This window comes from Crocuta crocuta, unplaced genomic scaffold (assembly GCF_008692635.1).
Source record: "Crocuta crocuta isolate KB4526 unplaced genomic scaffold, BGI_CrCroc_1.0 scaffold187, whole genome shotgun sequence".
Taxonomy (NCBI): Eukaryota; Metazoa; Chordata; class Mammalia; order Carnivora; family Hyaenidae; genus Crocuta; species Crocuta crocuta.
Genome location: NW_027532196.1, coordinates 2,094,517 through 2,122,264, shown reverse-complemented (window position 1 = coordinate 2,122,264; position 27,748 = coordinate 2,094,517). Strand labels below are relative to the sequence as shown.

The 27,748-nt window shown below is 35.9% G+C and overlaps 1 protein-coding gene across 6 annotated transcripts in view; it reads right to left on the bottom strand.

Annotated features, from left to right (window-relative positions):
• Window positions 1-27,748, bottom strand: part of TASP1 (taspase 1) — a 273,452-nt gene that overhangs the window by 161,790 nt on the left and 83,914 nt on the right. For 4 of the 6 annotated variants that reach the window (XM_077777537.1, XM_077777538.1, XM_077777536.1 and 1 more), the window contains 2 exons: window positions 5,616-5,735; window positions 410-488 (listed from right to left, as the gene is read on the bottom strand). In XM_077777537.1, the coding sequence (XP_077633663.1) occupies window positions 410-488; window positions 5,616-5,735 (199 nt within the window). The remainder of the gene's footprint in view (window positions 1-409; window positions 489-5,615; window positions 5,736-27,748) is intronic. The other 2 variants (XR_013338382.1, XM_077777539.1) reach the window with 2 other exon arrangements.

Sequence of the window (27,748 nt, the reverse complement as noted above, 5' to 3'; positions counted from 1 at the left end):
AGAAGAGTTGTCATAAAATATACACTTTGAAATCCACATTATATTTTATGCCAACATTTTACTCAAGAGATTATCTTAGTTTTGAAATGCGTTGTTACTTTTATATCTTCTGTGATCTAAATCTGGCACTGTCATGAGTCACACTAGAGGAAAAAAATATTAAAAATATAATTGTTATAGTTAACTCCAGACTTGTAATGAAAATGTTAGCAAAACATTTATACTGCAATACTTACATTGTGAAACAACTCTTAAAACCTCCCAAATATCAAAGATCTTTCATGCATAAACGCACTTGTCTATGCAGTGTCTCGGCACATGCTTTAGGTTTACATAAAAATAGTTTTCAATCATTAAGTGACCTAACAATGTTGAAGTTATGAAATATGGTCATGAAAGCAGCAAATACCTGAGGTACTCACAGCTGTGGAGTAGGGATTATGAGCTCCAGTATTTTCAGCCCAGCAGCCACATCCATAAAGAGCAGCCTGGGAAAAAAGAAAAGAGATAATGTATTTCAGAAATATTGTATGTAATTACTAGCTTTCAACAGAAGAGAAAATCATACCCATGTAATAAAGCCTGGTTTAATAATGATGTACATCAAATGGGAAATAATGCCAGAGACTGTGTAAGACCTACCCAAACAATGATTCTAACACTATCTAAACCATATTTTCAACTACTGTATTAATCTAAAATTTTTCAAAAAACAGCAAAAGAAAGTTTCTGAAACTCTCATCAGCAGTAGTTTTGTTCCTTCCTTGAAAAACCTTTCCCCTACTGCAGTTTGTCAACTAGTTTCTCTTCTGGACCCTTGAAATCACCCCTGTGATTGCCTTATAACAGTGGGTCTCAAAGTAGGTGTGTGCCAAATCGCTTGAGAAGCTTGGTGATAAGAACCATGGTTCCCAGGTAGTATGATTCAGTGGTCTGGGGGTTGGCCAATGAATTGACATTATTAATCAGGGCCCTGGGGGGAGGGGGGCCATGCCTCCCTTAAAGTTGCACAATAGGAACTGCAAACAGTTATTACCAAAGAGCCCAGGATATGCTCACCACTGTGCTAGATTCTGCCAGATATAAAGAAAGGAGGCATAAAGGTCAATTCAAGCTAATCACTTTATGAGGTGGTAGAGCAGATTTATATGGCTGAAACCATCCATAACACAAATTACTATGGTTTCATAAAAGAATATGACAATTATTCCTATTTCGTTTTTAATAACGCCACCCTGAATGGCTGGATTCACCTCTTTAATATCCATAATGACACCTCTGCCTTTGGGAGGGGAATCAAAACTGATAACTTTTCCAGTCCTTAGTTATCAGTAGAATTAGAAAAGCCTTTGGACAGCTATCACAGAGAAATACAAGGAAGAATGCTCAAGAATGTTCACCACCACAAGTTTGGTAAGAATAGCAAACTGAAGGCACAGATGTCCATCAGCAAAGAAATGGCTAACTGTTGGCACAGCAATATGTGGAATTCATTGCAGAGGTTCAAATTAAAGAACTAAAATTTTTAAGAAGATTTTTAGGAACTAATATAGAAAGATCCCCAAACATATTGTTGGGGGAGGTGGCAGGAGAAGGAGAGGAAGACAGCGACAAGCTACAATACGTTGAGTATCCAGTATCACTTATCACTGATGGGGAAAAAAGATATTCCCATAAAATAGAAAAAAGTAACTGCTATTTTCTAGGAGCCCACTTGTAAGGACTGCGGGAAGAAGCTAAGACTGGGAATGGTGACCAGACAGACTTTAGCTTTCTACAATATTCTATCTTTTTTTATAAGGACTTCAGAAAAATCCATTTGCTTCAATATTCTTCCCAGAGCAGGAATTTCCATGAAATATCCCAGGCACTTCTGATACCAAGAGCCTCGATGCCTCATCCGTGAACATATTCCCCCTTTTAGACACTCCCTTTGGTGAAATGTTCCTCCTTAGATTGGCTTTAAGGAATACCTGCTTTATCATAACTTCCACCCACTTATCCTGGTTCTACTCTCTGGAAATACTTTAATTTCCCTGCTGAAGTTCTCAAAATTTTTAAACAGATATCCTACTGCCCTGATTACTCTTTTCTTACTCAGAGGATCTTAGATTTGTGAACTCCTCCTCAAGACTTTGAGATGTGCACACACACCCTACTCCTCTAATCACCCTCCCTGAGAAATAATCCAAAGTCCAAGATAATTGGAGATGAAGTGCCCCATGCTCATGTGACCCAGAATTGCCATCCCCAGATGTCACTGACAATAGCCTTCTTAAAAGCAGAACCAAGAACTGAACACAACACTCCCATGAGGCAAACAGGAGAAAGTCTATTATAGCCTTTGAAAACACAAGGCTTCTAAAATACACAAGACTGTTCAGTCAGAGTGGCAACTGAAAGCCCTACAGAAGTGATTCAGCACCTGGATTTCAGAATGAAACTAGCAGACCTGTGGGATCAGCCATTCATCTGGTACTCTCTGGGGCAGGTACGAGGTCAGTCAAAGCCTCAGAGAACTTGTGACCTGACGGGAAGGGCCCATTCTTCCTTTATTGAAAACCCTGGACATTTAGATTAGTCCACTGTCTTTTCCATTCCCAACAATTATCTTGATCAGGAACCTGCACTCAAAAATAACAAATAGGGCCACAAGAACAGTTAGAAACCCAAAGGTCATCTTTTTTAGAAAACAAAAACACTTATTCTTACTCTTTGTTTCTCCTAAGCAAATTCCTTTTATGCTACCTCCCCTCAATTTCATGACCTAAAGTTGTCTTCCTTCTTAATCTTCTGAAATCAATTGAGCTAAGACAGTGATAGGTCAGATAAAAGAAAGAATCAGAGACTGTTCCTCTCTTATCAACTTCTTTGGACAAAAACATAACAACCTTAAGCAGGTCTTAAAAATAAACAAAAACAAGCTTCCTTCTTTTCAGTAGTAAAACTTCACTAACATTTTAAAAAGTATTAACATTCTGTAAAGACAGGTCATATAAATATCATTATCTTTATTATTATTATTTAATCTTCTTTGGGACTTGTTCTCCTTTATAAAATGAGGATAATAAAACCCCCTACCTCATAATGTTGTTGTAGGACCACATGAATGAACACACTTGTGGTATGCAGCAAGAGATTAGTAACAGTAGCTATAGCTGTTATTATGAGGGATCATGATAAGCTATTTAAATGCATAGCATCACTGAATCTTCTAGGACTTTGTTAAGGTACCTATTTATCCCCATTTTATACTTATGGAAAGTAGAGCTTAAGGACTTTGAATAACTTATTTATGGTAAAGAAACTGCAAAGTGGGGAAGTGAGATTAGAATAAAGGTTTACCTTTATATACACACCCACCGTATCCACACTCTTAACCACTAAAATCAACTGCCTATTTGTGTAGGAGTAGGTTGGGGGTGGGTGGAGAGTAGAATTTAATAATTCCTTTCTCGTGTCCCAGTTGTAAATTCTAATTAGTGTTAGTAAGCCAAGCAAATAAGTTCTAATTCAAATTGCCATTACACCATCTGAATGATTGTTATCATATATCTAGAGCATATCTAATATGTTAAGACTCTTAAATAGTTCATTTGTGTATTTAAAAGCACCTAGTTTCAGCATATTTTTAAAAAGTCATTTTTTTCAATACTTTGACTGTATATTTTGTTTCCTTCCCTCCTGATAGTCAAGAAGAATGGTTCCTTACTGTCATCTGATGCTTACCTATTTCCAGGCTTATTACATCTTCTCTGTCTAAGCAATAAAATCCAATTAAGCAAATGCATTTTCCTGTTAAGTACCTTTACTCCTATCTACCGCACCCCTTCCTGATTTTCAGTTCCCACAAACTGTGTCTTTGTAAGCTAGCTAAGTGGCACAAATGAACATGTTTAGGTTTTACGGAAGTCTTTCTTTTTCCAGGATGGTCCCATGTGTAGTGGCAGAATGGCTTCAAGATTGTTCAATGTAATATCCTGCTAACAAAGTCCAGAACTATCCTTGGTTCTGCTGTTGCTATTTTGCTAACTAAAACAAACAAAAAACAGTGAGAGAGTCATGGGAATTACAATGCAATGAAGGCGAGTATGCTGGCTTTTCTTTCTCCTTCTCCACCAAGGCATCCAAATCTGATATGCCATGCTTGGTTCTTATTCCAAATTTGACAAATACACTGGGCTTTATAATGTGGAAAAACACCATGACCAGACAAAGCCTTTTTATAATGAGTTCAAAGCACTGTACATATGTTGAGTAATCATTCCCCATAAATCCTCTTGTATGGTAGGCAAAGAGTAACACAAAATTAATTATTTTTCCCTACCCCTTTCCTCCTCCATGGAACTGTATGTGGCTTTTATACTCTAAAGGGCAGATCAGGGAACATCACTTGGAGGTTTGCAAAGATGTCTCCCATGAATCAGATCACTGGGCTCCAAACATTCACTCACCACCATGTCCAAAGCAACTGTGATACCGACTCTTCTTCAAACGTGAGGGACAAAGCATACAGAACATGCCAAGCAGTGCTCTGAGTGTAACATGAGATCCAAGTACTGAACTTAAGCACATTCCTTGCAACTACTTTAACAGACTCCATGAGTCATCAGTTCACTCAACAAATATTTATTAAGCCCATAAGTAATGTACCAAATTGGTTTATACTCAGAAAGCTTACAGGATCAAATGGACTGTGAAATCCCATTCTCAGTATAGAACTAAAGTTTGAAGATGGGGGAAGGAGGAATGGTAAAGAAAATGTGCAAGTGAACCAGAAATAAGCCAGTTACACATAAAAAAGACCCTCCTTATATCTAGATTTCTTAAATGGTATCATGTGTTGATGACCCAAATACTGGTCAGTTTATAAAATTGCTGAAATGCTTAACCAGAGGATGATTTTGGAGGGTCAAAATTTTACTGTTCATTGAATGGAGGAAATATAAAAATATAAGTCTAAAATCATTTCGACCTAAAAAGCAAGCAACAATATATTCAGGTAGTGCTGACCCCTAAAGAAAAGGACATTTGCAAAGAAAAGGAAGATCAACTCATATTTACTGAATGTATACTAAATATCCAGTACCCAGTCTTTTTGAACTCACAAAACATAGTATTACTGATTGTAAAGATCAAAGAGAACTCTAGTACCATGAGATACCTTTTTTTAGAATCTTGAAAAGGTACTTGATGATTTGTATCACCTAAATGCTAAAACACACACACACACATACACACACACACACACACACACACCCATAATATCATTTTTTTTTTCCCTAAAGAAAAAATGCTTCTACTGGCTTAAAAAAATGGTGAGCCAAAACACTCAAAGTTTTACATTGAAAAGCTAGTTTAAGGATGCTTCGGTGCCTTAGTAGGTTGGGCTTCGGCTCAACTCGTGATCTCATGGTTTTTGAGTTCAAGCTCTGCGTTGGGCTCTGTGCTGACAGCTCAGAGCCTGGAGCCTGCTTTGGATTCTATTTCCCTCTCTCTCTGCCTCCCCCACCCCCACACTCACACTCTGTCTCCCTCTCTCTCTCAAAAAAAAACATTTAAAAAATGTTTAATAAGAAAAGAAAAGCTAGTTTAAAAACCCCATAATTACTTACCTGTCCAACCCTCCCTGGATGCTTCAAGGCCAAGCCTCCACTGGAGACAGCAGCAGCAACATTCCCTTCATGGTCCACAACTACAGCGCCCACCGTGTCCAAAGTGCCTGAGTCATTCTCCTGGAGAGCAAACAGGGCAGGAGCACTCACTAAGCACGGTGTGTCACAACTTGATGTGACCTCATGGCACTTTTCCATACAGTCATGAAATAATTCAGCCATCTCCTAAAATTATCTATTATCAAGTTGCCACTAAAACCCTGTTCATGTCAAAATGTATTTTCTACCAAAAAATCCTGAGCAGAAGCTGTCTTGTTACTTTTCTCTAATAATAAGTTTCGCATGCCTTTCTAAGGGAGAAAGAAAAACACTATCTAATATAAATTAGTGTATCACAGTGTCCCCTAATCTCAAGTATTAAGTTAATGATTGAAAAATCTGTAGACGAAAATATCCATGGCATAAGTGAATCAATAAATGACACTAATCGTATTTCTAAAATATTATATACAAATTTCTAAAAGTAATGTATTCAGTGCATAAATGAAGAGAATGGCATTTACAATCTTGAAGTATACTAAGCTATAATTTTCTTTACAATTCCTTCCTTATGATACATTTATGGCTACCTCCCTTCTTTGCTGTATTAATAATATGCTTGCCAACTATACAGCAGAAAATGGTACATTCCTAGGAGGCATGTTGTGTTTCTGTGTCGTGTTCCAGGTCCCACAGATGTAAGGCTTTTCACTTGTATTGACTATAAGCAGCTGTCTCCGATCTCAAAGATTTCTGGGTCGCCTGTGCAAGACAGACAAACTTTATAATACTGGATAAAAATCAGAATTACAGGAAGCAGGAAAAAAGCTTTATTTAAAAAAATCTTTTTATATATTCAAAAGGGAGGCTACTGGGGGTCTGTAGGTTAGTGGCAGTCACAGTAGTATTCCTACACTAGGGCACTGGTGTTTAAACTGTGCACCAGAATGCAAGACTCCCACTCACCCCCGCCCCTAAGAATGCGCGAAAGAGCCAGGCACAATCCCAGGTTCAACAAGAGCAGCTCCTCCTCCTGTGCAATTATTGCCCATACTACCCAGCAAGACTTCATCTGTACTAAGGGATCCCGGCTAGGAAGTTTTGGAAATGCCACATTCAGGCAATCCCCAGAAAAGTCAGTGAGTTCCTAGGGCCACTGCAAAAGTCGAGCAATACCGAGGGGTGCTCTGAAATACTGGAGACATATGCAAACAAAAGATTTTTACTTAAAGCAAACTGAAAAATCCAGAGGTAGACTATGCCTCGACAAATATTCAGTTAAGTTTGTCAGAAGGTACATCTACACATTTATATTTCTCTAGGTTTTGCTTTAGATTCTAACTCCTCTTAAATATACTGATATATGATGACATTATTTAGTTTAATAGAAAATGTGTAATTGACTGAAATAAGTGCCTTATTCGCACTTCCCTTTTAACCACAGCTAGGGGAGGTCTAGCCAATGGATCCACATGACCATATCCCTAAAGACCACAGTTCTGCGGGTGGCAGGTTGCCTGGCTTTCAAGGACAGTTCCCCAACCTGACTGTAAACTCTCTGAGGAAAGCCCTAATCCACTGTGTCTGCATTGCTGGTGTCACAGAAACAAGCCATACAAGTGACGATACATGCTAGGCCATTCTAACATCAGGGCTTCAATCTTCCATCTCCTTTTCTTAAGATTCAATTTCATGCATTTCCAGAGGATGCCACCATCTTAGGGAAGACTTAACAATAATTAGGTTTGTTCATTTGGTATGGAAGAAGTGAAGTTCATCTGCTTTGGTAGGTGAGATGTAAATATCAAAGTAAGGAATTGCATTAGACACATTTTATTCCAGAAAAAAAAGGGGGGAGGGGGTGATGTACTTTAAAGGGGAAACATTTCATTATTCTAAAAAATAATCTCTGGGGCACCTGGGTGGCTCAGTTGGCTAAAAGTCCAACTTCGGCTTAGATATGATCTCATGGTTCATGGGTTCCAGCCCCGCGTCAGACTCTGTGCTGACAGGTAGGTCAGAGCCTGGAGCCTGCTTCTGATTCTGTGTCTCCCTCTCTCTCTGACCTTCCCCTGCTCACGCTGCCTCTCTCTCTCTCTCTGAAATAAATAAAACATTTAAAAATATTTTTTTAAATAATCCCTAAATCTTTATACTCTTGCACTTCAACTTCAGATACAAAAGTGTTTGTTCCTTATCCAAATGCCAAGTCTTATGTCTTCTACAGGAGGCCTTCTCAGACTTTAGTGTACACACAAATCATCTGAGAATCTGTAAATGCAGATTCTGATTAAGTAATCTGGCATGGTCAAGATTGTATATCTAACAAACTTCTCCCATAATGCTGATGCTGCTGATCCCTAAAACCTACCTTGAGAAACAAGGTAAGACAGCACCCTACAGGATTCATTATCAGCCAAACATCTGTTCTACTCATTTTAAAGAAAATAATTTTATGGGCACAAATATGCTGAAGGAGAAACTTAAACGACCTAAGACTATCATTATGTCAGCATAAAAGATTTAAGTTCCATCTGGTTCAACTATCAGTGGTAGCATATCACCATGATCATACCACAATGAACTAAAGTATTTTAAAGTACGGATCTCATACTGGTTCTTTTAGAAATAGACAACTCTCATATAAATAAATATAAACTGTAAAATACTTTCCTTAACAACAATAAAGTCAAGAAAAGCTATTCTTTGTTAGTTCTTTATTGACTGTGACTGCCGATCCCAAGCATTCTGTAAAATAGAATTTTACTAAGGGGATACAGAATGTATAATGATATACATTACTTACAAGACAACTCTCTTAGCATTTCAATTACAATATCATAAACTATGAGGACTCTTATGTCTAACCAAACTACTATAGAAAGATACAAAAATATTATACATAGATGGATTTGCTGTAACTTGGTTTTCAAAAATGAAAAATCAAGGAAAAAATAGAGAATCCTGTTCCAAATTAAGCTAAATATTCCTAAGGGCTTGAAACACCTGCAAAAATCAGAATTACTTCATAAATATTCAAGAATTAGTTCATACATTTCACATACTGAAAGGCAAATTTAAGGATGATGAAGTAACATTTAAGCATTTTTTATGAAGTGTAGATAAATTGAGTGAAAGACAAACACTGGTATTTTGGCCATAATAATTTCACAGAACTCATTTGTACAGAAATGAATTAGAAAGGTTAAAAAACACACAATGACTGTTACTATATAGAGCTACTATTATGCTTTTACACTCCATAAATACTTGAAAGTACATGCACTACATAGGTACACATGCACCTATTGTCCTTGACTGAAACTATTTGCATTATTTTTTTGATAAAATTGTGACTAAAAACCAACTGTATAGACCATAGTTCCCCTTATAATAAAGTTGGCATAGAGATTTCATGTGTTATGGAAAACACTGAAATAAAACTTTCTTCAAGTAACCAATAAACCAGTAATCACTGGTAGGCTTAATGTCAAAAGTTTTTATTATTCTCTACTCCAAATTGGAGATAGCTATTACACAATTATATAAAAATTAAATTAAGTAACATATGAACTACTTTTAAAGGAATAAATCTCTTAAAACAAAGTTTATGTATTTCCCCACCAGAAAATCATGCCTCTAACCTGTGTTCTAACTCAGAAATCTGCCAAGAGACACCATCTATCAGCTACTTATCTCATTAATCTGGTATTTCTTCTACACAGAATTACTCATATGTCAAATAGCTACAATGCAAGAATAATATCTCAAATATATAAGTGCATCCTGAAACGGGTATATGGTGAAACTCTCCTAATACAATAATAAAGACAGAAACACATTTTTTAAAAAGATACCAAGCCTTCATAATATACTTTTGTTAGGTTTATGAGCTGTATTATAATTGGCACGAGTTGCCACTTGAGCAAAGCAGATGATTGATGCCCTCTATGACAATACAGCAATGGCAGCATAAAGCTTTGCCATCTTTTAGAATCCTAACCATGGAACGATAGCTCTGGCTACAAGATACCTAGATCTGGCTCCATGTCTATCTTTCACAAACCAGCCCCACAGTGGGGTCACTGTAGGTTTAGAGTACATCAGGTATGTGTAAACAAAGTATGATTTAGCTAGAATTACCTATTCTCATGTATCTGGCTTGGCTGAAACCAAAGAAAATGTGGATATAAGAACACCCAATGACCTTTTCCTTTTCTCTTTAGAAAATCACCTTTCTGATGCCCAATACTATAAATGACGTTTCTGTGAACTACAGTCAAGATGTCTATCGTTAAGACATACTAATGACTAACAGACACATGAAAAATGCTTAACATCACTCATCATCATGGAAATACAAATCAAAACCACAATAAGATACCACCTCACACCTGTCAGAATGGCTAAAATTAACAAATCAGGAAACAACAGATGTTGGTGAGGATGTGGAGAAAGGGGAATCTTCTGACACTGTTGGTAGGAATGCTAACTTGTATACCCACTCTGGAAAACATTATAGAGGTTCCTCAAAAGTTAAAAATAGAACTACCCTACAACCCAGCAATTTGACTACTAGGTATTTATCCAAAGGATACAAAAATGCTGATCTGAAGGGGCACATGCACCCCAATGTTTATACAGCACTATCAACAATAGATAAGGGCGCGTAGGTGGCTCAGTCGGTTAAGCGTCTGGCTTCAGCTCCGGTCATGATCTCGCAGTTCGTAGGGTTGAGCCCCATGTCGGGCTCTGTGCTGACAGCTAGCTCAGAGCCTGGAGCCTGTTTCTGATTCTGTGTCTCCCTCTCTCTCTCTGACCCTCCCCTGCTAGCGCTGTCTCTCTCTCTCTCTCTCTCAGAAATAAATTTTAAAAATCATTTAAAAAAATGTTTAAAAAATAGACAAATTATGGAAAGAACCCAAATGTCCACTGACTGATGAATGGATAATGAAAATGTGGTATCCATGTAAAATAGAATATTACTCAGTAATCAAAAAGAGTGAAATCTTGCCGTTCCAATGACATGGATGCACCTAGAAAGTATTACGCCAGGCAAAATAAGTCAGTCAGAAAAAGACAAATAGCACATGATTTCACTCATATGTGCAATTTAAGAAACAAAAAGGATAAATATAGGGGAAAGGAAGGAAAAATAAAAATAAATACAGATGGGGGTGCCTGAGTGGCTGTCGTTTAAGAATCTGACTCTTGATTTTGGCTCAGGTCATGATTTCACAGGTTCATGAGATTGAGCCCTGCATCAGGCTCTGCACTGAAGACACTGAGTCTGCTCAAGATTCTCTCTATTTCTCTCTCTGCTTCTCCCTTGCTCTCTGTCTCTAAATAAATAAATAAATAAATAAATAACTTTTGAAAAGACAAGAAAAATAGAGAGGGAGGCAAACAATAAGAAACTCTTAACTACAGAGAACAAACTAAGAGTTGATGGAGGGAGGTGGGGGGTATGGGCTACATGAGGGATGGGCATTAAGGAGGACACTTGTTGGGATGAGCACTGGGTGTTATATGTAAGTGATAAATCACTAAATACTACTCCTGATACTAGTACTACACTATATGTTAACTAACTTGAATTTAAATAAAATCTTAGAAGAAAAACTATCTATTCAAAATAATTCTTTATTTTCTTTAACAAATATGCTTTAAGTATCTGTGCAGAATCACATAAATTAGTGCCAAACATATCTACAACAGAGAAAAAGTAGGTAATAATTATTATTTACTTTCTAAATCAGTCAACAAAAAAAGTTAACAAAAATATTTTTAGCTCAAAAAAAAATAATAAAGTTAAAAAAGCATGGGTTAATCATGCTCATAAGGAGCTTCAATATTCTACATTACAGCTTTAATCATAAATTCATACCATAACAAAGTTCCAGAGCATAACCTAAATATTCCAAGCTCTCAAAGACTCCAATGGACAATGCTTTCCAAATGGCAGAATACCTATATAGTATTCTAAGGCTTGCAACATTCAAAGTAGAAAAAGCAATGTTTTTAACCTTGGTTTTTAAAATAACATTTCAAATAATTACGGTGAGGGTTTTTTTTAAATTTTTTGTTTCTGGGGTTTGTTTGTTTTTTGTTTCTTGTTCAAAATGGAACAGTTTGAGGTCCTCAGTGTCCATGTTGAATGAGTACGTGTAAGTGATGCAAGAGCCCAGATGGACAGACTCAGGACTTAAATTATTACACAGCTGAACAGGAACAACCACAAGGGGAGTTCCATATAGTTTTAAATCATTTTTATTCTTATTCATATGTTCTATAATTATTTTATACTTATAATGAACCACTGGTTAAGGAAAGTAAACATAAGATATACTGAAGCTGAAATAAAAATTAAGGAATTTAAGAATGAAATTCTGACCAAGTCCTTAAGATAATATTGGCTAGATCATTAAATTGCATTAATCTGATCAACATGCTTAGAGAATACATCTCAGTGATTTCAAATATTGGTTTAAAAATATGATGATGAATCAAGAGCAAAAAAAAAAANGATGAGAAAGAACGCAATCTGGCCATGTGTAGCAACATGGATGGAACTTGAGGATGTTATGCTGAGCGAAATAAGTCAGGCAGAGAAGGACAAATACCATATGTTTCCACTTATAGGTGGATTAGGAGAAACTTAATGGAGGACTGTGGGGGAGGAGAAGGGGAAAAACAGGGAGAGGGAGGGAAGCAAACCATGAGAGACTCTTGAATACTGAGAACAAACTGAGGGCTGATGGGAGTGGGGGAGAGGGAAAAGGGGGGATGGGCATGGAGGAGGGCACTTGTTAGGATGAGCACTGGGTGTTATATGGCAACCAACTTGACAATAAACTATTTAAGAAAAAAAAGAATCTTAAAAAATAATATGATGATGAATATATCCAAAATGGCTTCTTATTTTTCTGGAATAAATATTACTCACAATTTTTAAATTCTAAATCAAAACTTTTTTAATTACAAATTAAATATACACCCAGAATTTAAACTCTGTGTCCTTACCCAAGAGAAATAAAAATATATATGAGAAAAAGACTTGTCAAAAATGTTCATAGCACTTTTAACTGCAATAGCCAAACCTGGAAACACCACAAATGCCTATCAAGAGGAGAATGGGTACACACATTGTGATACAGGCAGTAGAGAAGGACTGCCCAGCAGTAAAAAGGAACTAGTGATTCACACAACAGTATGGATAATCTTTTAGATATACGCTGAATAAAAGAAGCTGGACACAACAGAGTACATAACATATGATCCCACTTATATGAAGGTTCAGAAAAGGTAAAACTACTTTGTTGTGAAAAAGAATCAGAAAAGTAGTCGTTTTGGGAGGCAGGCTTGAGAAAACTTTCTGGAGTAATGATAATGTTTTATATTTTGATAGTGGCATGGGTTACATGGCTTTATATATGTCAGAAGTCATCAAAGATGAATTAATATCATGTATTGCACTGTATGTAAGTTTTACCTTAAAAAAATCAATAGCAGATGTTTTATCTAAAAGTACACAACCAACAATTCAAAACATCAAGTCATGAACAAATTTTCTAATTTTTTCCTAATATTATAACACAGTTTTACTTACATAACATTTAACAACACTTGATTACTATTGATTGTTAAGGTGGGGAGGTGACAGAAAACATCAAAAGAGTTGGTAAAAAATATATGGATGACAGAAAGTCTAACAAACATCCAACTGGAAGGAAAAGACAAAATAAAGAAGAGAAAATAATGAAAGAAAGAAAGCTAAAATTTCCCAGAACTGCTGAAATATAAGAATTCAGATATCCTGGAAGCCACAAAGGAAAGAAAAGAAAGCAGCCAGAGAGAAAGAAAAGATCACCTACAACAGAATGACAGAATTCCCAGAAGCCCAATGAAAGCCAGGAGACAATGGTACATCTTTAAGGTATGTAGAGAAAAGTAACTATAAACCTAGAAGTAGGTGCCCAACAAGATTACCTTTTAGGAACAAAAATAAAATAGAAGGATTTGTAAACGAGTAAGTAAAATGAGTTTACCACCAAGAGACCTGCACTTAATGAAGGCCTGAAGGACCATTCTTTTTAATACTACAGCTTGCCCTCTGTCTATATATCCTCCCTACCACCTACTCACGATAACACCTAATCTCCTTTTCTTGGCTCTGCTTTATTTTTCTTCCATAATATCTCAATATCATCTAAACTGTACAATTTATTTTTGCATTATTTAAATTGCCAATCTCCTCCACAAGATTGGAAGCTCCACAAAGGCAGTAATCTTTGTATAGTGTACTCACTAAAATTTGCTAAGCACTGAGAAAAGTACTTGATATCTCTTAGGCATTCAATAAATATTTGGTGAATGGATGCATAACAAGTGAATTATATACTTCAAGAGAATGAAAATAATTGCTATGGTCTGAAGGTCTGTGTCCTTCCAAAATTCACATGTTGAAATCCTAGCTACCATGGCGATTCTATTAAGAGGTGGAGCACTGAAAGACACCAGAGCCCTCATGAATAGAATTAATGCCCTTCTGGGAGGCCCATGAAGCTCCCCTGCCCTTTCGACCATATGAGGTTACAGCACAAAGATGGCCATCTTGAAAGCAGGCCCTCAAGAGATACCAAATCTGCTTGGACCTTCATGTTGGACTTTCCACCCTCCAGAATTGTCATAAGCGAATTTCTCTTGTTTATAAGCCAAGTCTATAGTATATTGTTAAAGCATTCCAAACAGACTTAAGACAATAATCGGAGAAGGACAGTCAGGCATGAAAGAAGGAATAGGTGAGCAAATGAAATGGTAAAACTGCATGTAAATCAAAACTAATACTATCTTTAAAAATAATAATAACATGCTATTAGAATGTCATGTTGAGTTTTAAAATATGGCTACATGTTATGTATAAAGGATGTGCCTAAAGCATAAGGATATGGAACAGCTGAAAGTAAAAGGAAGGGGGAAAAAGTGATATACCAAGCAGGTACCAATCAATGTAGCTGTATTAAAATCAAGCAGGTATGAACAGTGAGAGAGTCTCTACATGGTAAATGCTGAAAGTTTAACTTCACCAGATATAATTAGAGATACAGTAATTCTAAATTTGTATGTACCTAAAAAGAATAGCCTCAAATGTATGTAAAGCAAAAGCACACCAAGAGGGAGAAAGCAATACACCATACCTCATAATGAGATATTTCAACACGTTTCTCTCAACTACAAGTAAGAAACAGAAGACCCAAATTATATATTAAAAAGTGCGGTTGCAGGGGAACACGGTGGCTCAGTCAGTTACGTGTCCAAATCTTGATTTCGGCTCAGGTCATGATCTCACAGTTGGTGAATCTGAGCTCCAAATCAGGCTCTGCAGTGACAGCATGAAGCCTGCTTGGGATTCTCTCTCTACCTCTCTCTCTCTGCCCTTCCCCTGCTCGCTTGCTTGTGTTCTCTCTCTCTCTCTCTCTTTCTCTCAAAAAATAAACTATTAAAAAATTTTTTTAATTTAAAAAGTGTGATTGCAAAGTGAAGAATTCTGTTCCCAACAATTAGAGGGGAACATTGCTTTCAAACACATATAAATATGTATAAAAACTGATCATACACTAAACCATAAACTAAATTACAACAAATTTCAAGAAATGATATCAAATAGAACATGTTCTCCGAATATAATACAATTAATTTGAGTCAATAAAATTAAATAAAATTTAAAAATTAAAAAAATACTTTGAAGTAATTTATGACTCAAATAAGAAATCTAAATAGAAACAAAAATATTTAATAACAAATGATAACAAAAATATTACATTTCAAAACTTGTGGGATACAGCAAAAGTGGTAGATACATAGAGAAAAATTTATACCCAAACTTGATATTAGAAAAGAACAAAAAATGACTTAAGAGTCCAACTAAAGAAGTTAGAGAACAATATAAACACAAAGAGAAGGGAGAAAACAGAGATAAGATAAAAAATCAATGAAAAAGAAATAAACATTAAATAAATAGATTTTTTAAAAAAAGGGCAAAGTTGGTTCTGTGAAAAACCTACTTGTTGAATGAATGGACTGAATGAATTAAATCTGATAGGCAATAATTTTCTCTGGATATCACCTATATCTCAGCAAATGTCCAGCCCTCCCTACCTTCTACCCAAAAGAGAACTTTGGCTCTCTGGAGTAACAGCAGACACTGGCATTCCTCCTAACTCATACTTCATCCAGTACAAAAGTGGGTCCCCACTCCTTTGCCCCCCTTCCCCATCCCACACCAAGATACTGCCACTGAGGTCTCAAATAACTCCAGAAAGGATTTCCTTAATCTCTTCCCAACCACATAAGATGCCCCTGCATCTAAAGGCTCAACCTGAAACAAGTGTTTCTCCTTCTCTGTGGGAAGACTCTGTATGTTGGCTTGTCCTAGGATCTTTTGGGGCTTGTCTTGTTCCTCATCCACCTGTAAGCCCCAGCTAACAAAATATCATAAATAAATATTTTAACTGGCCTTCACCAATAAATCAAACTCTGTGCCCTCAGAAACTGCATCTTGCACAATATATCTGCATGATCCAAACTCAGCCTATCTAAAGCAGTTTTCCTATTACCTCACATATTTCTGATTATTTCATACATATATCTTCCCTAAATGTAATGCTTTTGCACATTCTGAATAGGTTCTTTCCCAAAAGTATGAAATCTTTGGCTGGTCCTCATAATAACCACACTAAAGTCCAGACTCATTTTTTACAATGTGGGAGTGATCTTTGTTTCAGGAGGTTTTCCATGCCCTCTTGGGCTACTGTTCAAAACAAACTTCTAAGACTCTTACCATCACACATTAAGCTTCACCTAATCTATAAAGAAATTATATGTCTTGATATTGATCACATTCTCCCATTCAATGTTTTTCTTTTGATAACACATCTTTACTGCCCTCCTATCTTTTGGGGTCATCTGGCACCAGATCACACTCTTCTCATTTTTAACAAACCTGTTCACTTTCTTTAATTCCAAATTGCTTTCCTAAAAACTGTACGGAAGTAATACATATAATATACTTTAGCATTAACTTTGTTTTTCCACTGGAGACTATTTAAACTCAGTCATCACCACCTGAGAAACATGTTCAAGGGAGGAGGGAATCAAGACTATTTAGCAGTTTTACTTCACATAGGCACGTATATCATAGTACTTGAGTGACAGAGATAGCACAACATGCTACCAGCATACTCACTAATAGGCTATGAATTTCATTACCTGGCCAGATTAAAAACCACCCAAATAAATGAACTAAGACCTTGCTAATTAAATAGACAGCAACAAAGTCTCTTTAATAAGAGCAGGCAACCTTTTTCAATTTAGTTGTCCAATTTGGCTCTTTCCAGGAACACCTGGCCGTGGTCTGGACCTCTGGTCTTTCTTTCATTTCAGGGCATACATTTACCTTCTCTGGATAAAATTACACTTTTTCTTTTAAATACCAGAGCTCCACTGGCCTTTGAACTGAGTCTTAAAGCAGTAGGGAATAACAGATAAAGGACTAGAAGGTAGCTTGGACAATCTGGACTCTATTCCTGCCAATGAAACACCATGACAATTGGGATGGGTCATTTAACCTGGATTTAAATTCAACCCTCTCCAGTTTGAATATTTGACACTGACTTTAATAACAAAGTAATAAATTACTTTATTTGTTATGAGACTTAAAAGCATAGCAATATCTATTTGATCATATGAGTACACCCACCAAAATATAATTATTAAACACAAAAATACCCAACTATGAAAGACAATATATTAAGATATAAAGATATTTAAAAAACAAAAAGGAAAAAAAAGTACCCACATACTTTTTCTCCTTTTATTCCTCAATAGCTTAAAATTTTATTAGAAAGTAGGAAGGAATCAAAGAATCGCAGAGTAGGAAAGGAACTAAGTATATTCTAGGATATAAAATACAACCTAAACCAATTATGATAGTACTATATCCTCGAAATTCTAATGCCATTAAAATCAACCTCAAGGATATCTTCAGACTCCCAACACTCAAAAGCCTGTGTTTAATAACAAATAGTCACCAGGATAGGTCCCATTCATACATATTTCAAAATATTTTCATTTGCTCTTAAGTGTAATTAATACAAATAAAAATAGACAAATGTTTAAAAAAAAAGTAGACAAATATTCAGAGAATATTCTGGCAATGGACTTAATTCCTCCATGGCCTGTTTTCCTTTGCTCAATTTTGTGCACAGTTGAATCTGATCAAATGTCATGCCCTCACCAGGGATTACAAACTGCCAAAACCAGAGTTTGCTTTCAACAGCAAAGTATAATTTTGATGTTAGACATTCTGTTTTTTGAATACCTTAAAATGGAACATGTATCACCAACTGTTTCACCTGTCTAGACTGCCTCACACATGTAGGCTACCTGGCTGGCCCCCAGAAGCATTTGTATTTTAAACCACTATCCTGCAGAAACTCTCGTGCAACCAAGCATATCCACTTACAGGCTTCTAAACCTAAGTCTTTCTCTTTCTCTCCACCTAGATATCTAAGCCCTACCCTTTATCCAAGACCCAACTTAATTCTACCTCTTCCATAAAACCTACTTAGCGAGCTTAGAGTCATTTCTCCATCCTACTAATTCCCATAGCTCTCACCAATGGCTTCATTCTTCCAGCACATAATACACAGTGTGATTTCTCTTTTAATTCCCCTGGACTAAATATAGTGGTCAGGGCCTAGATACTATATGCTCTATTTACTCCCTAAAACCTATATAAAAACATGCATAAAAGAGGGCTCAATAAATGTTTGCTGGTGATAATGTTGAAGTCAAAGGTAAAATAGGAACTGGAAAGAAAAACAGGATCCCATGAAGCCATGACCTCTGGTGGAAACATCACTCAAAGCCTGTGTTCTCCTCAAGGTAACTTGCTGGTGAGCTCCACATAACCTCAGGCTGCACAAATCAATGGATAAATGAAAACAGTGCACTGTCTATCCCTTCAGCAAATGACCCAAATTGACCATGCTCATTTTGGCCATGCTTGCAAAATGAAAATGCTCAACACACACACATACAAAGGCACAATAACAGCTTCATTAATTTAGCTTGCAAGGCAATCCCCATTTCCATTCTGTCATCTGTCCTTCCTGGAAAATCACAACCAAAATAACAGGTGCTATAAAATGGGTAGAAATTCTTGTAGTGATGAGAGTCCATTCTTTTTCCTTGAAAAAAGAAAAATAAGACATGATCTAGAAGTGCATTTGTAAAACAGACATTTTTACCTGTATAACAGGAGACATGGTCAAGTTTTCTCTAGATGGGCACGCCCTCTTGTGGGCACTTCTGACTCACCTCTTTGGAATGGTTGCTGAGACTGGGAGCTGTTTCTAAAATATTATTTCCCCACAATCATTTCCCTCACTTACTTATATAGTATCTTCACATCTCTACAATATTGAAGAAGTACAGTGATATTATCAGTAATATTTCAAATATCCTCTCTTCTTTCATTACACCCCAAGAAACAAGTTTATTCTTAATAGAGAAGCTTTGTTTTAGACTAATGTATTGTTTGAAGCACTTAAATAATAGATTCAAACTTATCATGAAAAATGATAAAACCTACAATTTCAGGAAGTAACATTATATGCTTTTATCTCTCAAAATTAGAATCATCTTTTGTAGATGTTTAAGTTAGTAATGTTAACTGAGTAAAAGTACTGTTTGCAGGCACTGTGACATAAAGATGAAAAATCAAAATGCTCATGGCTCCACGAGCTGACACAAATAATATAAAATAACTGTACACACCAATCTCAAAATGTCAAAGGTTTAGACAGTTTAATTCAACAAGCATTTATTGAATGACCATTATATGCACTAGTAAAAGAAAGAAATTTGTTCTCATCTGAGTGGCATTTCAGCCAGTTGTTAAAGGAGGAGAGGACTTGGACCAGAAGAATTTCAGTAGGCAGAAGTGGCTGGTATTCCATTATTAATTACTATTTATCCCATGAAAAAAAAAAAGAGACATAAGCAAAAACACAGAAGTGAGAACTTTCAGCAAATTCATAGAAAATCAAATATATTTGGCAAGAGAAAAAGATTATTCCAGAAGAAAAATAACAGAACATTAGGTTGGGTCCAAGTTTCAAGAGGACTTGTAAAGTTAGACTAAAAAGTTCTGTTTTAACCTACAGAGGGTAAAGATTCTATTAAAGTTCCTCCCCAAGCAACAAAAACAATGCAGGTATTTTTAAAGAAATATATCCTGGAATAATATACAGGATTAAGGAGGAACTAAGTAAGACTAAAAGCCGGGAAGCCAGTTATGCAAATACTGCTAATGTCTAACCATCAAGGATGAAAAATGCAAAAACAAAAAACAATGCATGTATTTCTTAAACAAATGTTTCTTGAGCACTTATTATATGCTGAAGTTGAGAAACCATGGTAACTAAAATAAATGCCTATGGAGAATGATAATGACCTGGAGACAAACTCTGAAGCACAGAAAAGGAAGAAAGGAGTTCTAGTCCACCTGGAGGAAAGCCAAATGAGTAACAGTGCACATGAGGTTATTAACCAAATGCAATTATATAATTCCTATCTCCCCTAGAATGATCTGTGTTTATTTAAACAATTATTACTACTCAGGTGCTTTTCTAGACCCACTGTGACATATTAAGAATAAAGTAACAATTCTCAAAATGTGGCCCAATAACTTATCCATTCCTGCAGATTTTGATTCAGTATATTAAGAGCACAGCCTAAGAACCTATAGTTGTAAAACTCCCCAGTTGAATCTAATCATTTGCCAGGTTTAGAATACACTAGAAAAAAGGATCTCTTAAATGAGAGGATCCAGGAAGGGGGTTTGGACAAACTCCACATTGCTACTGAAAAAGGATCAGAGAACTATCAAGCTGGAAAGAACCATGGTAATCACCTGGTCCAGCATGCTGACTTTACTGATGAGAAAACTAAAGTCTTAGAGAGTCTGGACAAGTCAATGGCAGGACTAAATTAGAACTCATGATCCACTATGCCCCATCTCTCAGCCTACCCTTCTCCCTCCATTCAAGTAATCCCAGCCTCCTGAATTCTAAATAGTTCCCGGCAACTACCTATTCATCAAAATCTTCTGACAGATCACAAGATTAGAGAAGGGTTTCTGATTAGCAAAGTAGCTCAATCAAGCCTTTAAAAACTCAGATGGTTTTCCTTCAACCTAATTAAGCACTGGTTCTTATCTTCTGACCCTAAAACACCTTTGCTCCGTGTTTGTGAACACGTGTATGCATACAGTTGTCTTTTCACATATTGGTTCATTCTGCTGGTCTTACTAGCTGTACACATATCAGCATTACTGTCTGTAATGGGTCAACCCAGGTCATTAGTGCCTCGTGATATCATATGAGGACATATTTAAAAGATCTGACTTAGAATCAGATGCTCTTAACACCATGGTCTGAGTCAGTTCCCAGATAGGAAAACTTCTGTCTGTAGCCCCAGTGAAATTCCATTCACTGAAGGTATTTCCTGCTAGGAAAGCTACAATATGGTGATTACTACATTATATACAAGATCAGCTGGGACTATTCCAGTGATAATGAAGGAATGCTCTTTTTTCTCACCACTAATTCTATTAATTCTATTAAACACTAAAATTTAAGGGAGATTCTACAGAACTGTTGAATATTAAAAATTGAGGGAGGATTTACAAGGCTGACAATATCTGATGCCAATTTACAAGGGCCCCTGGAAAACCACAGGTTACTTTCATTACAAAATAAAAAGAGCAGTTAAGATTTGTTGACAATGTCGTCTTGCCTCAACCTTATCTCACAATTTTAAGACTCAGTATAGATTTAAGGCATACCTTGGCATGAATTCAAGGTAGACTTGAGAAGAAACCCAACCTACTAGCTATTGAACTTTTATATCAGAACTAAGAAACTTTTCCTGACACAGGGGAAAAAAAAAAATACTGCAATTGTCCAGCTACCAAGGATTGAAGGTTCTGAATGTAAACAACTGATTAACTGATATAAAGTACAACAAACCACATACATTTAAAGATTTCCTATCAAGTTATATTGCAAAAGAATGGTGATAACCAAGCTCTATAAACTACATAAATTTATGAGGTAGTGGTAATCTAATTAAATGTAGTACAGTTAATTGTTATTGATATATCTGATTTACATGTAAATTCTATAAGCTTATACATAATTGAGATAGTCGTAGGTGATGCAAATGTAATTTTTAATACATCACAACTCAAAGTAATAATTTCAAACTGAAGTAATCACACAGAATGAATTTTCAATTTTATAAAAAGCTTCAACATATAAATATATTTCTTTATGTAAAGAGAATTCAAAGAAGTTTCTTCTGTTTACTCTTATCTATGCATTAACCATCTTCTTAAGAAACACAACAAAACTCCAGATCAAGTAAATTTCTATAAAAGGCTAATTACTCCTTTCCCTGAACACATTATACATGGACATGGACACAAGTACAAATAGAACAATCTGAGGAAAACATGTTGTTTTTTGTGCATTTATTTTCTTTGATCTTAACCTACCTCTCACCCAAAAAATACAGTGATTTAGTATGATACAGTTAAGCGTTTACATAATAATTTCAAGATGGTGGATAAAAGAGAAAAATGTTACCCACAATATACTTCAAAAGAATAGAATATATTTATATGAAGCGCACAAAGCAAGGCCCAACATTTCCTTTCTGAAACATGTGGCCAATTTGATGTCCCTATGTGGTGGCTATAGAACACAAAATTAAAAGTTGTAGCATCTCTTTAGAGTGGTTTTGAACACACAACATTGTATAAAGCATTGCAAATTTTTCTCAACTTGTTGTTAGAAATCAGAGAATGAAAAATATTCACAAAATGGAATGGGTCTGATTATCTTTAATTTCACTACCCTATGCAAGCACTGCTTTACCTAAAAACCAATGAAATTAATCGAAAATTCAAATTACTTTGTAAAAGTGGCGGGAGGAGGCAAAGAATTCTATGTACATTCAACTGTAAAATCTGTTATTAAAGAAAAAGACATGGAAACTATTCCAACAATATGCTTGTGAAAAATGAAGGGAAAAAAAGGCTTGAAACATCAAATATATTGAGATCAAACAATACCCCCAACTTCTTTTAATACTCTAAGAATAAAAGAGTCCCTTCTAGTAATATCCAGGGCTAACTGTTTGAAACTGATATTTATGAAATCTAGATTATGGTGTACATTGAGTCTGTTTGTTTTCCAGTGTGAGCATCTCCTCTTTGTAGCAACTCAATCAGTCCTGTGGTATTAGCCAATTATAGCCATTGACTAATGAGCTAACCACTTCATTCCAAAAGAAAGGCCTTCTTTCTCAAACATGATAAAGATTATTGCTAACTACCTTTTTTTCTTTTTGTATCAAAACAAAGCAAAAAATGAATTTAAAACATGTCATCACTTCATCACACATACCACAAGGATTACTGATACATAGTCTAACAATGAGACTTCATGACAGGGGAGATCTAGATGACAATATGCAGGAATCAGAAAGGACAGAAAAGCACCGTGAATATGTGATTAGCAAAACTCATACTGAAGGAAACTCCACACAACAAACAGTTCAGGTTCCTTTACAGAAACACAGTCCTCACTTTGCCTACTACCAGTTTCATTTACCATAGTTTAAATTGTACCAGTCACTCAACAACATGGTTCAAATTTCAGTTACCATGGCATATTAACTATGAATAGTTCACTGTTAGTTCTTCAGTTCATAGATCACTATGTAAACAATAGAGGCTCATCATGATCAGTAATCAATCATACACTTCCTTCAAAGTTTGTAAGTGATGGATCCCTGTGCACAGACAGCAAAGTGTGTAGCCGTGATGCCTCCTTGTCTCCTAGTGATAAATTAATATGACATTTTACCAAAAAAATTGTCACCAAAAGAAGGAACTGACCAGCAAAGATGAAAGCAAGGCAAAGAAATGAGGTGATAATGCTATAAGTAAAATTCTAACCAAAAATAAATGAAGTTATAGAAGAAATGGCTGATAGTGGGTATGTCTGACACTGATACACTCAAGAGACTCCTCATTCTACAGTCAGAGGAACTTAGTGAAGACAAATTTATCAACATAAATAAGGAATGTGGTTATGATAAAATGGACAAAGACGTTCTAGATGAAGTGACACCAGCAAAAAACAAACTTGACATTAAAGAGATTCTAAGAGGGGCGCCTGGGTGGCTCAGTCGGTTAAGCTTCCGACTTCAGCTCAGGTCATGATCTCTTAGTTCGTGGGTTCGAGCCCCGTGTCAGGCTCTGTGCTGACAGCCAGCTCAGAGCCTGGATCCTGTTTCAGATTCTGTATCTCCCTCTCTCTCTGACCCTCCCCTACTTACACTGTCTCTCTCTCTCTCTCTCTATCTCTCTCTCAGGAATAAAACATTTAAAAAAAATTTTTAAAGACTCTAAGAGAAAGACAAATACATATTACCTCACTTCTATGTGGAATATAAAAACCAAAACAAAGGAACAAACAAACAAGAAAAACAGAAACAGAGACATAAATACAGAGAATAAACTGATAGTTGCCAGAAGGAAGGGGCAAAATAGATAAAAAGAGATTAAGATGTACAAACTCTGTTATAAAATAAATAAGCCACAGAAATGAAAAACACAGCATAGGGAATATAATCAATAATAATGTAATAATGTCCTATGATGACAATGACTACACTTATCATGGTAAACACTGAGTAATGTATAAAATTGCCAAATCGCTATGCTGTACAACCTGAAACTACTATAATATTGTATGTCAATTATACGTCAATAAGTAAAGAAATAAACTGAACCCAAAGGAGAAAGTAGGGAAGGAGGAAAGGAGAGAGGGAGATAGGGAGGGACCAGGAAGGAAACAAACTCTGGGAGGTATTTTGCAACATGGAAAGAGCAAAAGATAAAATGTTAAAAGCTGATCCAAAACTAAAAAGGAGTTTGACAATTCACCATGACGTAAAAAGATGCTCATCCCATATTATAAATTACATGACAAGAAGGCAAGTACCATTCAAACTCCTCTTGATATGATTTGTTTCAACACAGAAATAAAAACACTCTAATTAATGCCTCTAATGTTTCAAATTAGTATACTAAATATTAGTTTTACTTACCTTTAATCATTTCTCTATACATTTATAACCAACAGTAAAAGAGCTTTTAATGTGTTGACAAAAATGTTTAGAGGAATTGGAACAAGTGCAATTGTCAGACATTAAGACCCCTGTGGACAGTTCCACCTTGCACATATTTATGGCCTAGCACTATCGTGCGCAACGTATGGACTGTCTATATACCATAAGGGAAAGAAGTGGGTAAAAGAAAAATCTGGAAGGACTGGGAGTAGAGGGAGAATAGAACAGAGAGTAAACAATTACTATTTTTATATTATACAATACTTCAGTTAAATAGCAAATTTTTCTCTCTCCAGCCTGTATTCCCTCTAAGTTATAAAAAATAAACAAGGGTGAAACAGAGATGCCAATTACCAAGAAAGGAAAATTACTCAGAATTTATACTCTTCATGCTTTAATATTGTATATTAAAATCTATATATCCTGAAAGTCAAGACAAAATAGGTTTTAATCTGATTTACGTGTAGATTAGCTGCTTAACCCAGTATCAGTTTATAGTAATAAGGGACATGTTAATTGTGGGGAAGGAAATGATATAAATGTTCTCCCCTTCTGCCATATGCTATAAATTGTCTACCTAATAACCACTCTCGTCCCCCTCCTTTGACAACAAAACCACTATTTGGTTTGGGAAGACACAGTGTCCAGCAGCAAGCCATAAGCTATATAAAAGACCCGCTCAACTTTCTAAGTTCTCCTACAGCCAAGAATCGCCAAGTGACCAAACTGTGCTCCTTCTCTACTACTCCTCCAAAAATAACTAAGGGGAAGTCTATAGGGAGACTCTGGAAATCTCTTGCATCCCAGATTTAAAGAGTAACAGATACATCTGGCAATAGTCTCCCCATCCCCCATCATCTCTCTTCTTCTCACCTTGAATGCAGATGTGACATCTAAAATTGTAGGAGCCATATTACATCCATAAGGCAAAAAGCATGAGAGAAAGGCCTAAGAGAATCCCAGATATGTTGGCTCTAGCATGATTGGAAACCTAAGCTAATGCCAGCAACCAACCACCTCCAAACTTTTTATTATATGGCAGAAAGCCAGGGAGCAGGAAGACAAACATGCATATCCTAACCACAGTCAGGTTTTCTATTGTTTGCCGCCAAAAACATTCCATAGATTAACCATTCTTGTCTTAAACTAAGTCAAATGAAAATGTAAATGATCAAAGATTGAGGAAAATAAAAACACTACAATTTAGTGAAATAGGAAGCTATTAAATATTTTTCTTGCTTTACTTTTTATTTCTATTGGTATTGTGGTAATATCTGTACAATCAATTACATTTTTAAAGAAAAACAAGAAATATCAATGCAACAAAAATGTCTATTTTCTGAATTAAAATATTGACTTTTTCTACCATATACTCTTCAAGATAATATTTATTTCCTTCAACACTGAGTAACAAAAAATATCATTAGGAAAATTACCCAAGCACTCTCTTTTTATTATATGTACATAACCCTACTCACAGGTTATATTAAATAGCTACAACAAATAGTGGTCCCTCTTTCCTTCCCTCCCTCCTTCCTTTCTTCTTCTCTCTCTCTCTCTCTCTTTCCTTCCTTTTCCTTTTCCTTCCTTTCTCTCTCTTCCTTCCTTCCTTCCTTCCTTCCTTCCTTCCTTCCTTCCTTCCTTTCTTGGCTAAATGACTTTAAAAATGAAGGCCACAAAGGCAAACACTACTGTATCTAAGTCAATGATAGCCACAAAGCATTTGAACATCGATTATCACTTTTCTTCCTCAGAACAGAGAGCACTGCTGGGGGAGAATGTCACTATTTTCATTTAAAGGTAAGAAATTTGAGGCTTTGTACATTAAATTACCCATTGAATTCATAGACCATAACTGAAAATGGTACAGTCTCTTGACCTCATACCTCTCTCTTACTACTCCATGGTAAAATTTCTCAAAAGCACCCTTCTCCCTGATCAATCCATGCCACAGTGGTCCAGAACCTATAAGTCACAGAAACTGTCCTTATCGAGGCCCAAAGCCTTCAAGGGCCAGTCCTCCATCCCCATTAGCTCTTTTCTCAGCAGCGCTTGACCCAGGTGATAACGGACTTTGAACTGCTCCTCTCTTGGCTAACTAGACATTCTCCTAGTGATACACCTGTCTCTCCTCCTGTATCTTCTTTCTCCTTTACTTGGTTTTCCTCTTCCCAGCTTGCAGATGTTGAACTGGTCCAGGATTCAATTTTCAGACCTCTATCTTCTCTAACCTCTTAGTGAGCTTATCTAGTCACATGTATTTATATTCCTTTTGAACCAATAATTTCCAAGAGGGAATCTCTCTCCTGATCTGTCCACAAGCTTCAGACACATATAACCCAACTCCACAGTTAATCTTTCCTTCTACTATATCAAGATTTCTATTGAAAATCTACCTAACCAGTATGATGAGTGATTGGTTAAAGTTTTCAAAAGTTGAATATTCTCTGGATAATTTAAAGCCAAAGTATGCATAACTTAAACATTTTCTTTTTATTTAAAACACAAAGGTTCATTCATTAAAATTTTTTATATAAAACCAAATCCTTTTCTTTGAATGCAGTCCCACAGCTAAATGTTCCATATCATCTTTCTTACATAAACTATAATACACTGAATTGTCCTATGATTTCAAGTTTCATTTTATCTAAAATAGAACAAGAACATAAAGACACTAGCAATGTACTCTGAATGCAGAATGCTTTTAAGATTTTTATGATTTTTCTCAATCTTTTACAGCTGTGTTGCCCATACTTAATTCTAGAGCAATTTTTTATAAACCAACTCTATTTTTTCAAGTTAGTTCTCAAAGAGCAATATTAGTTTTC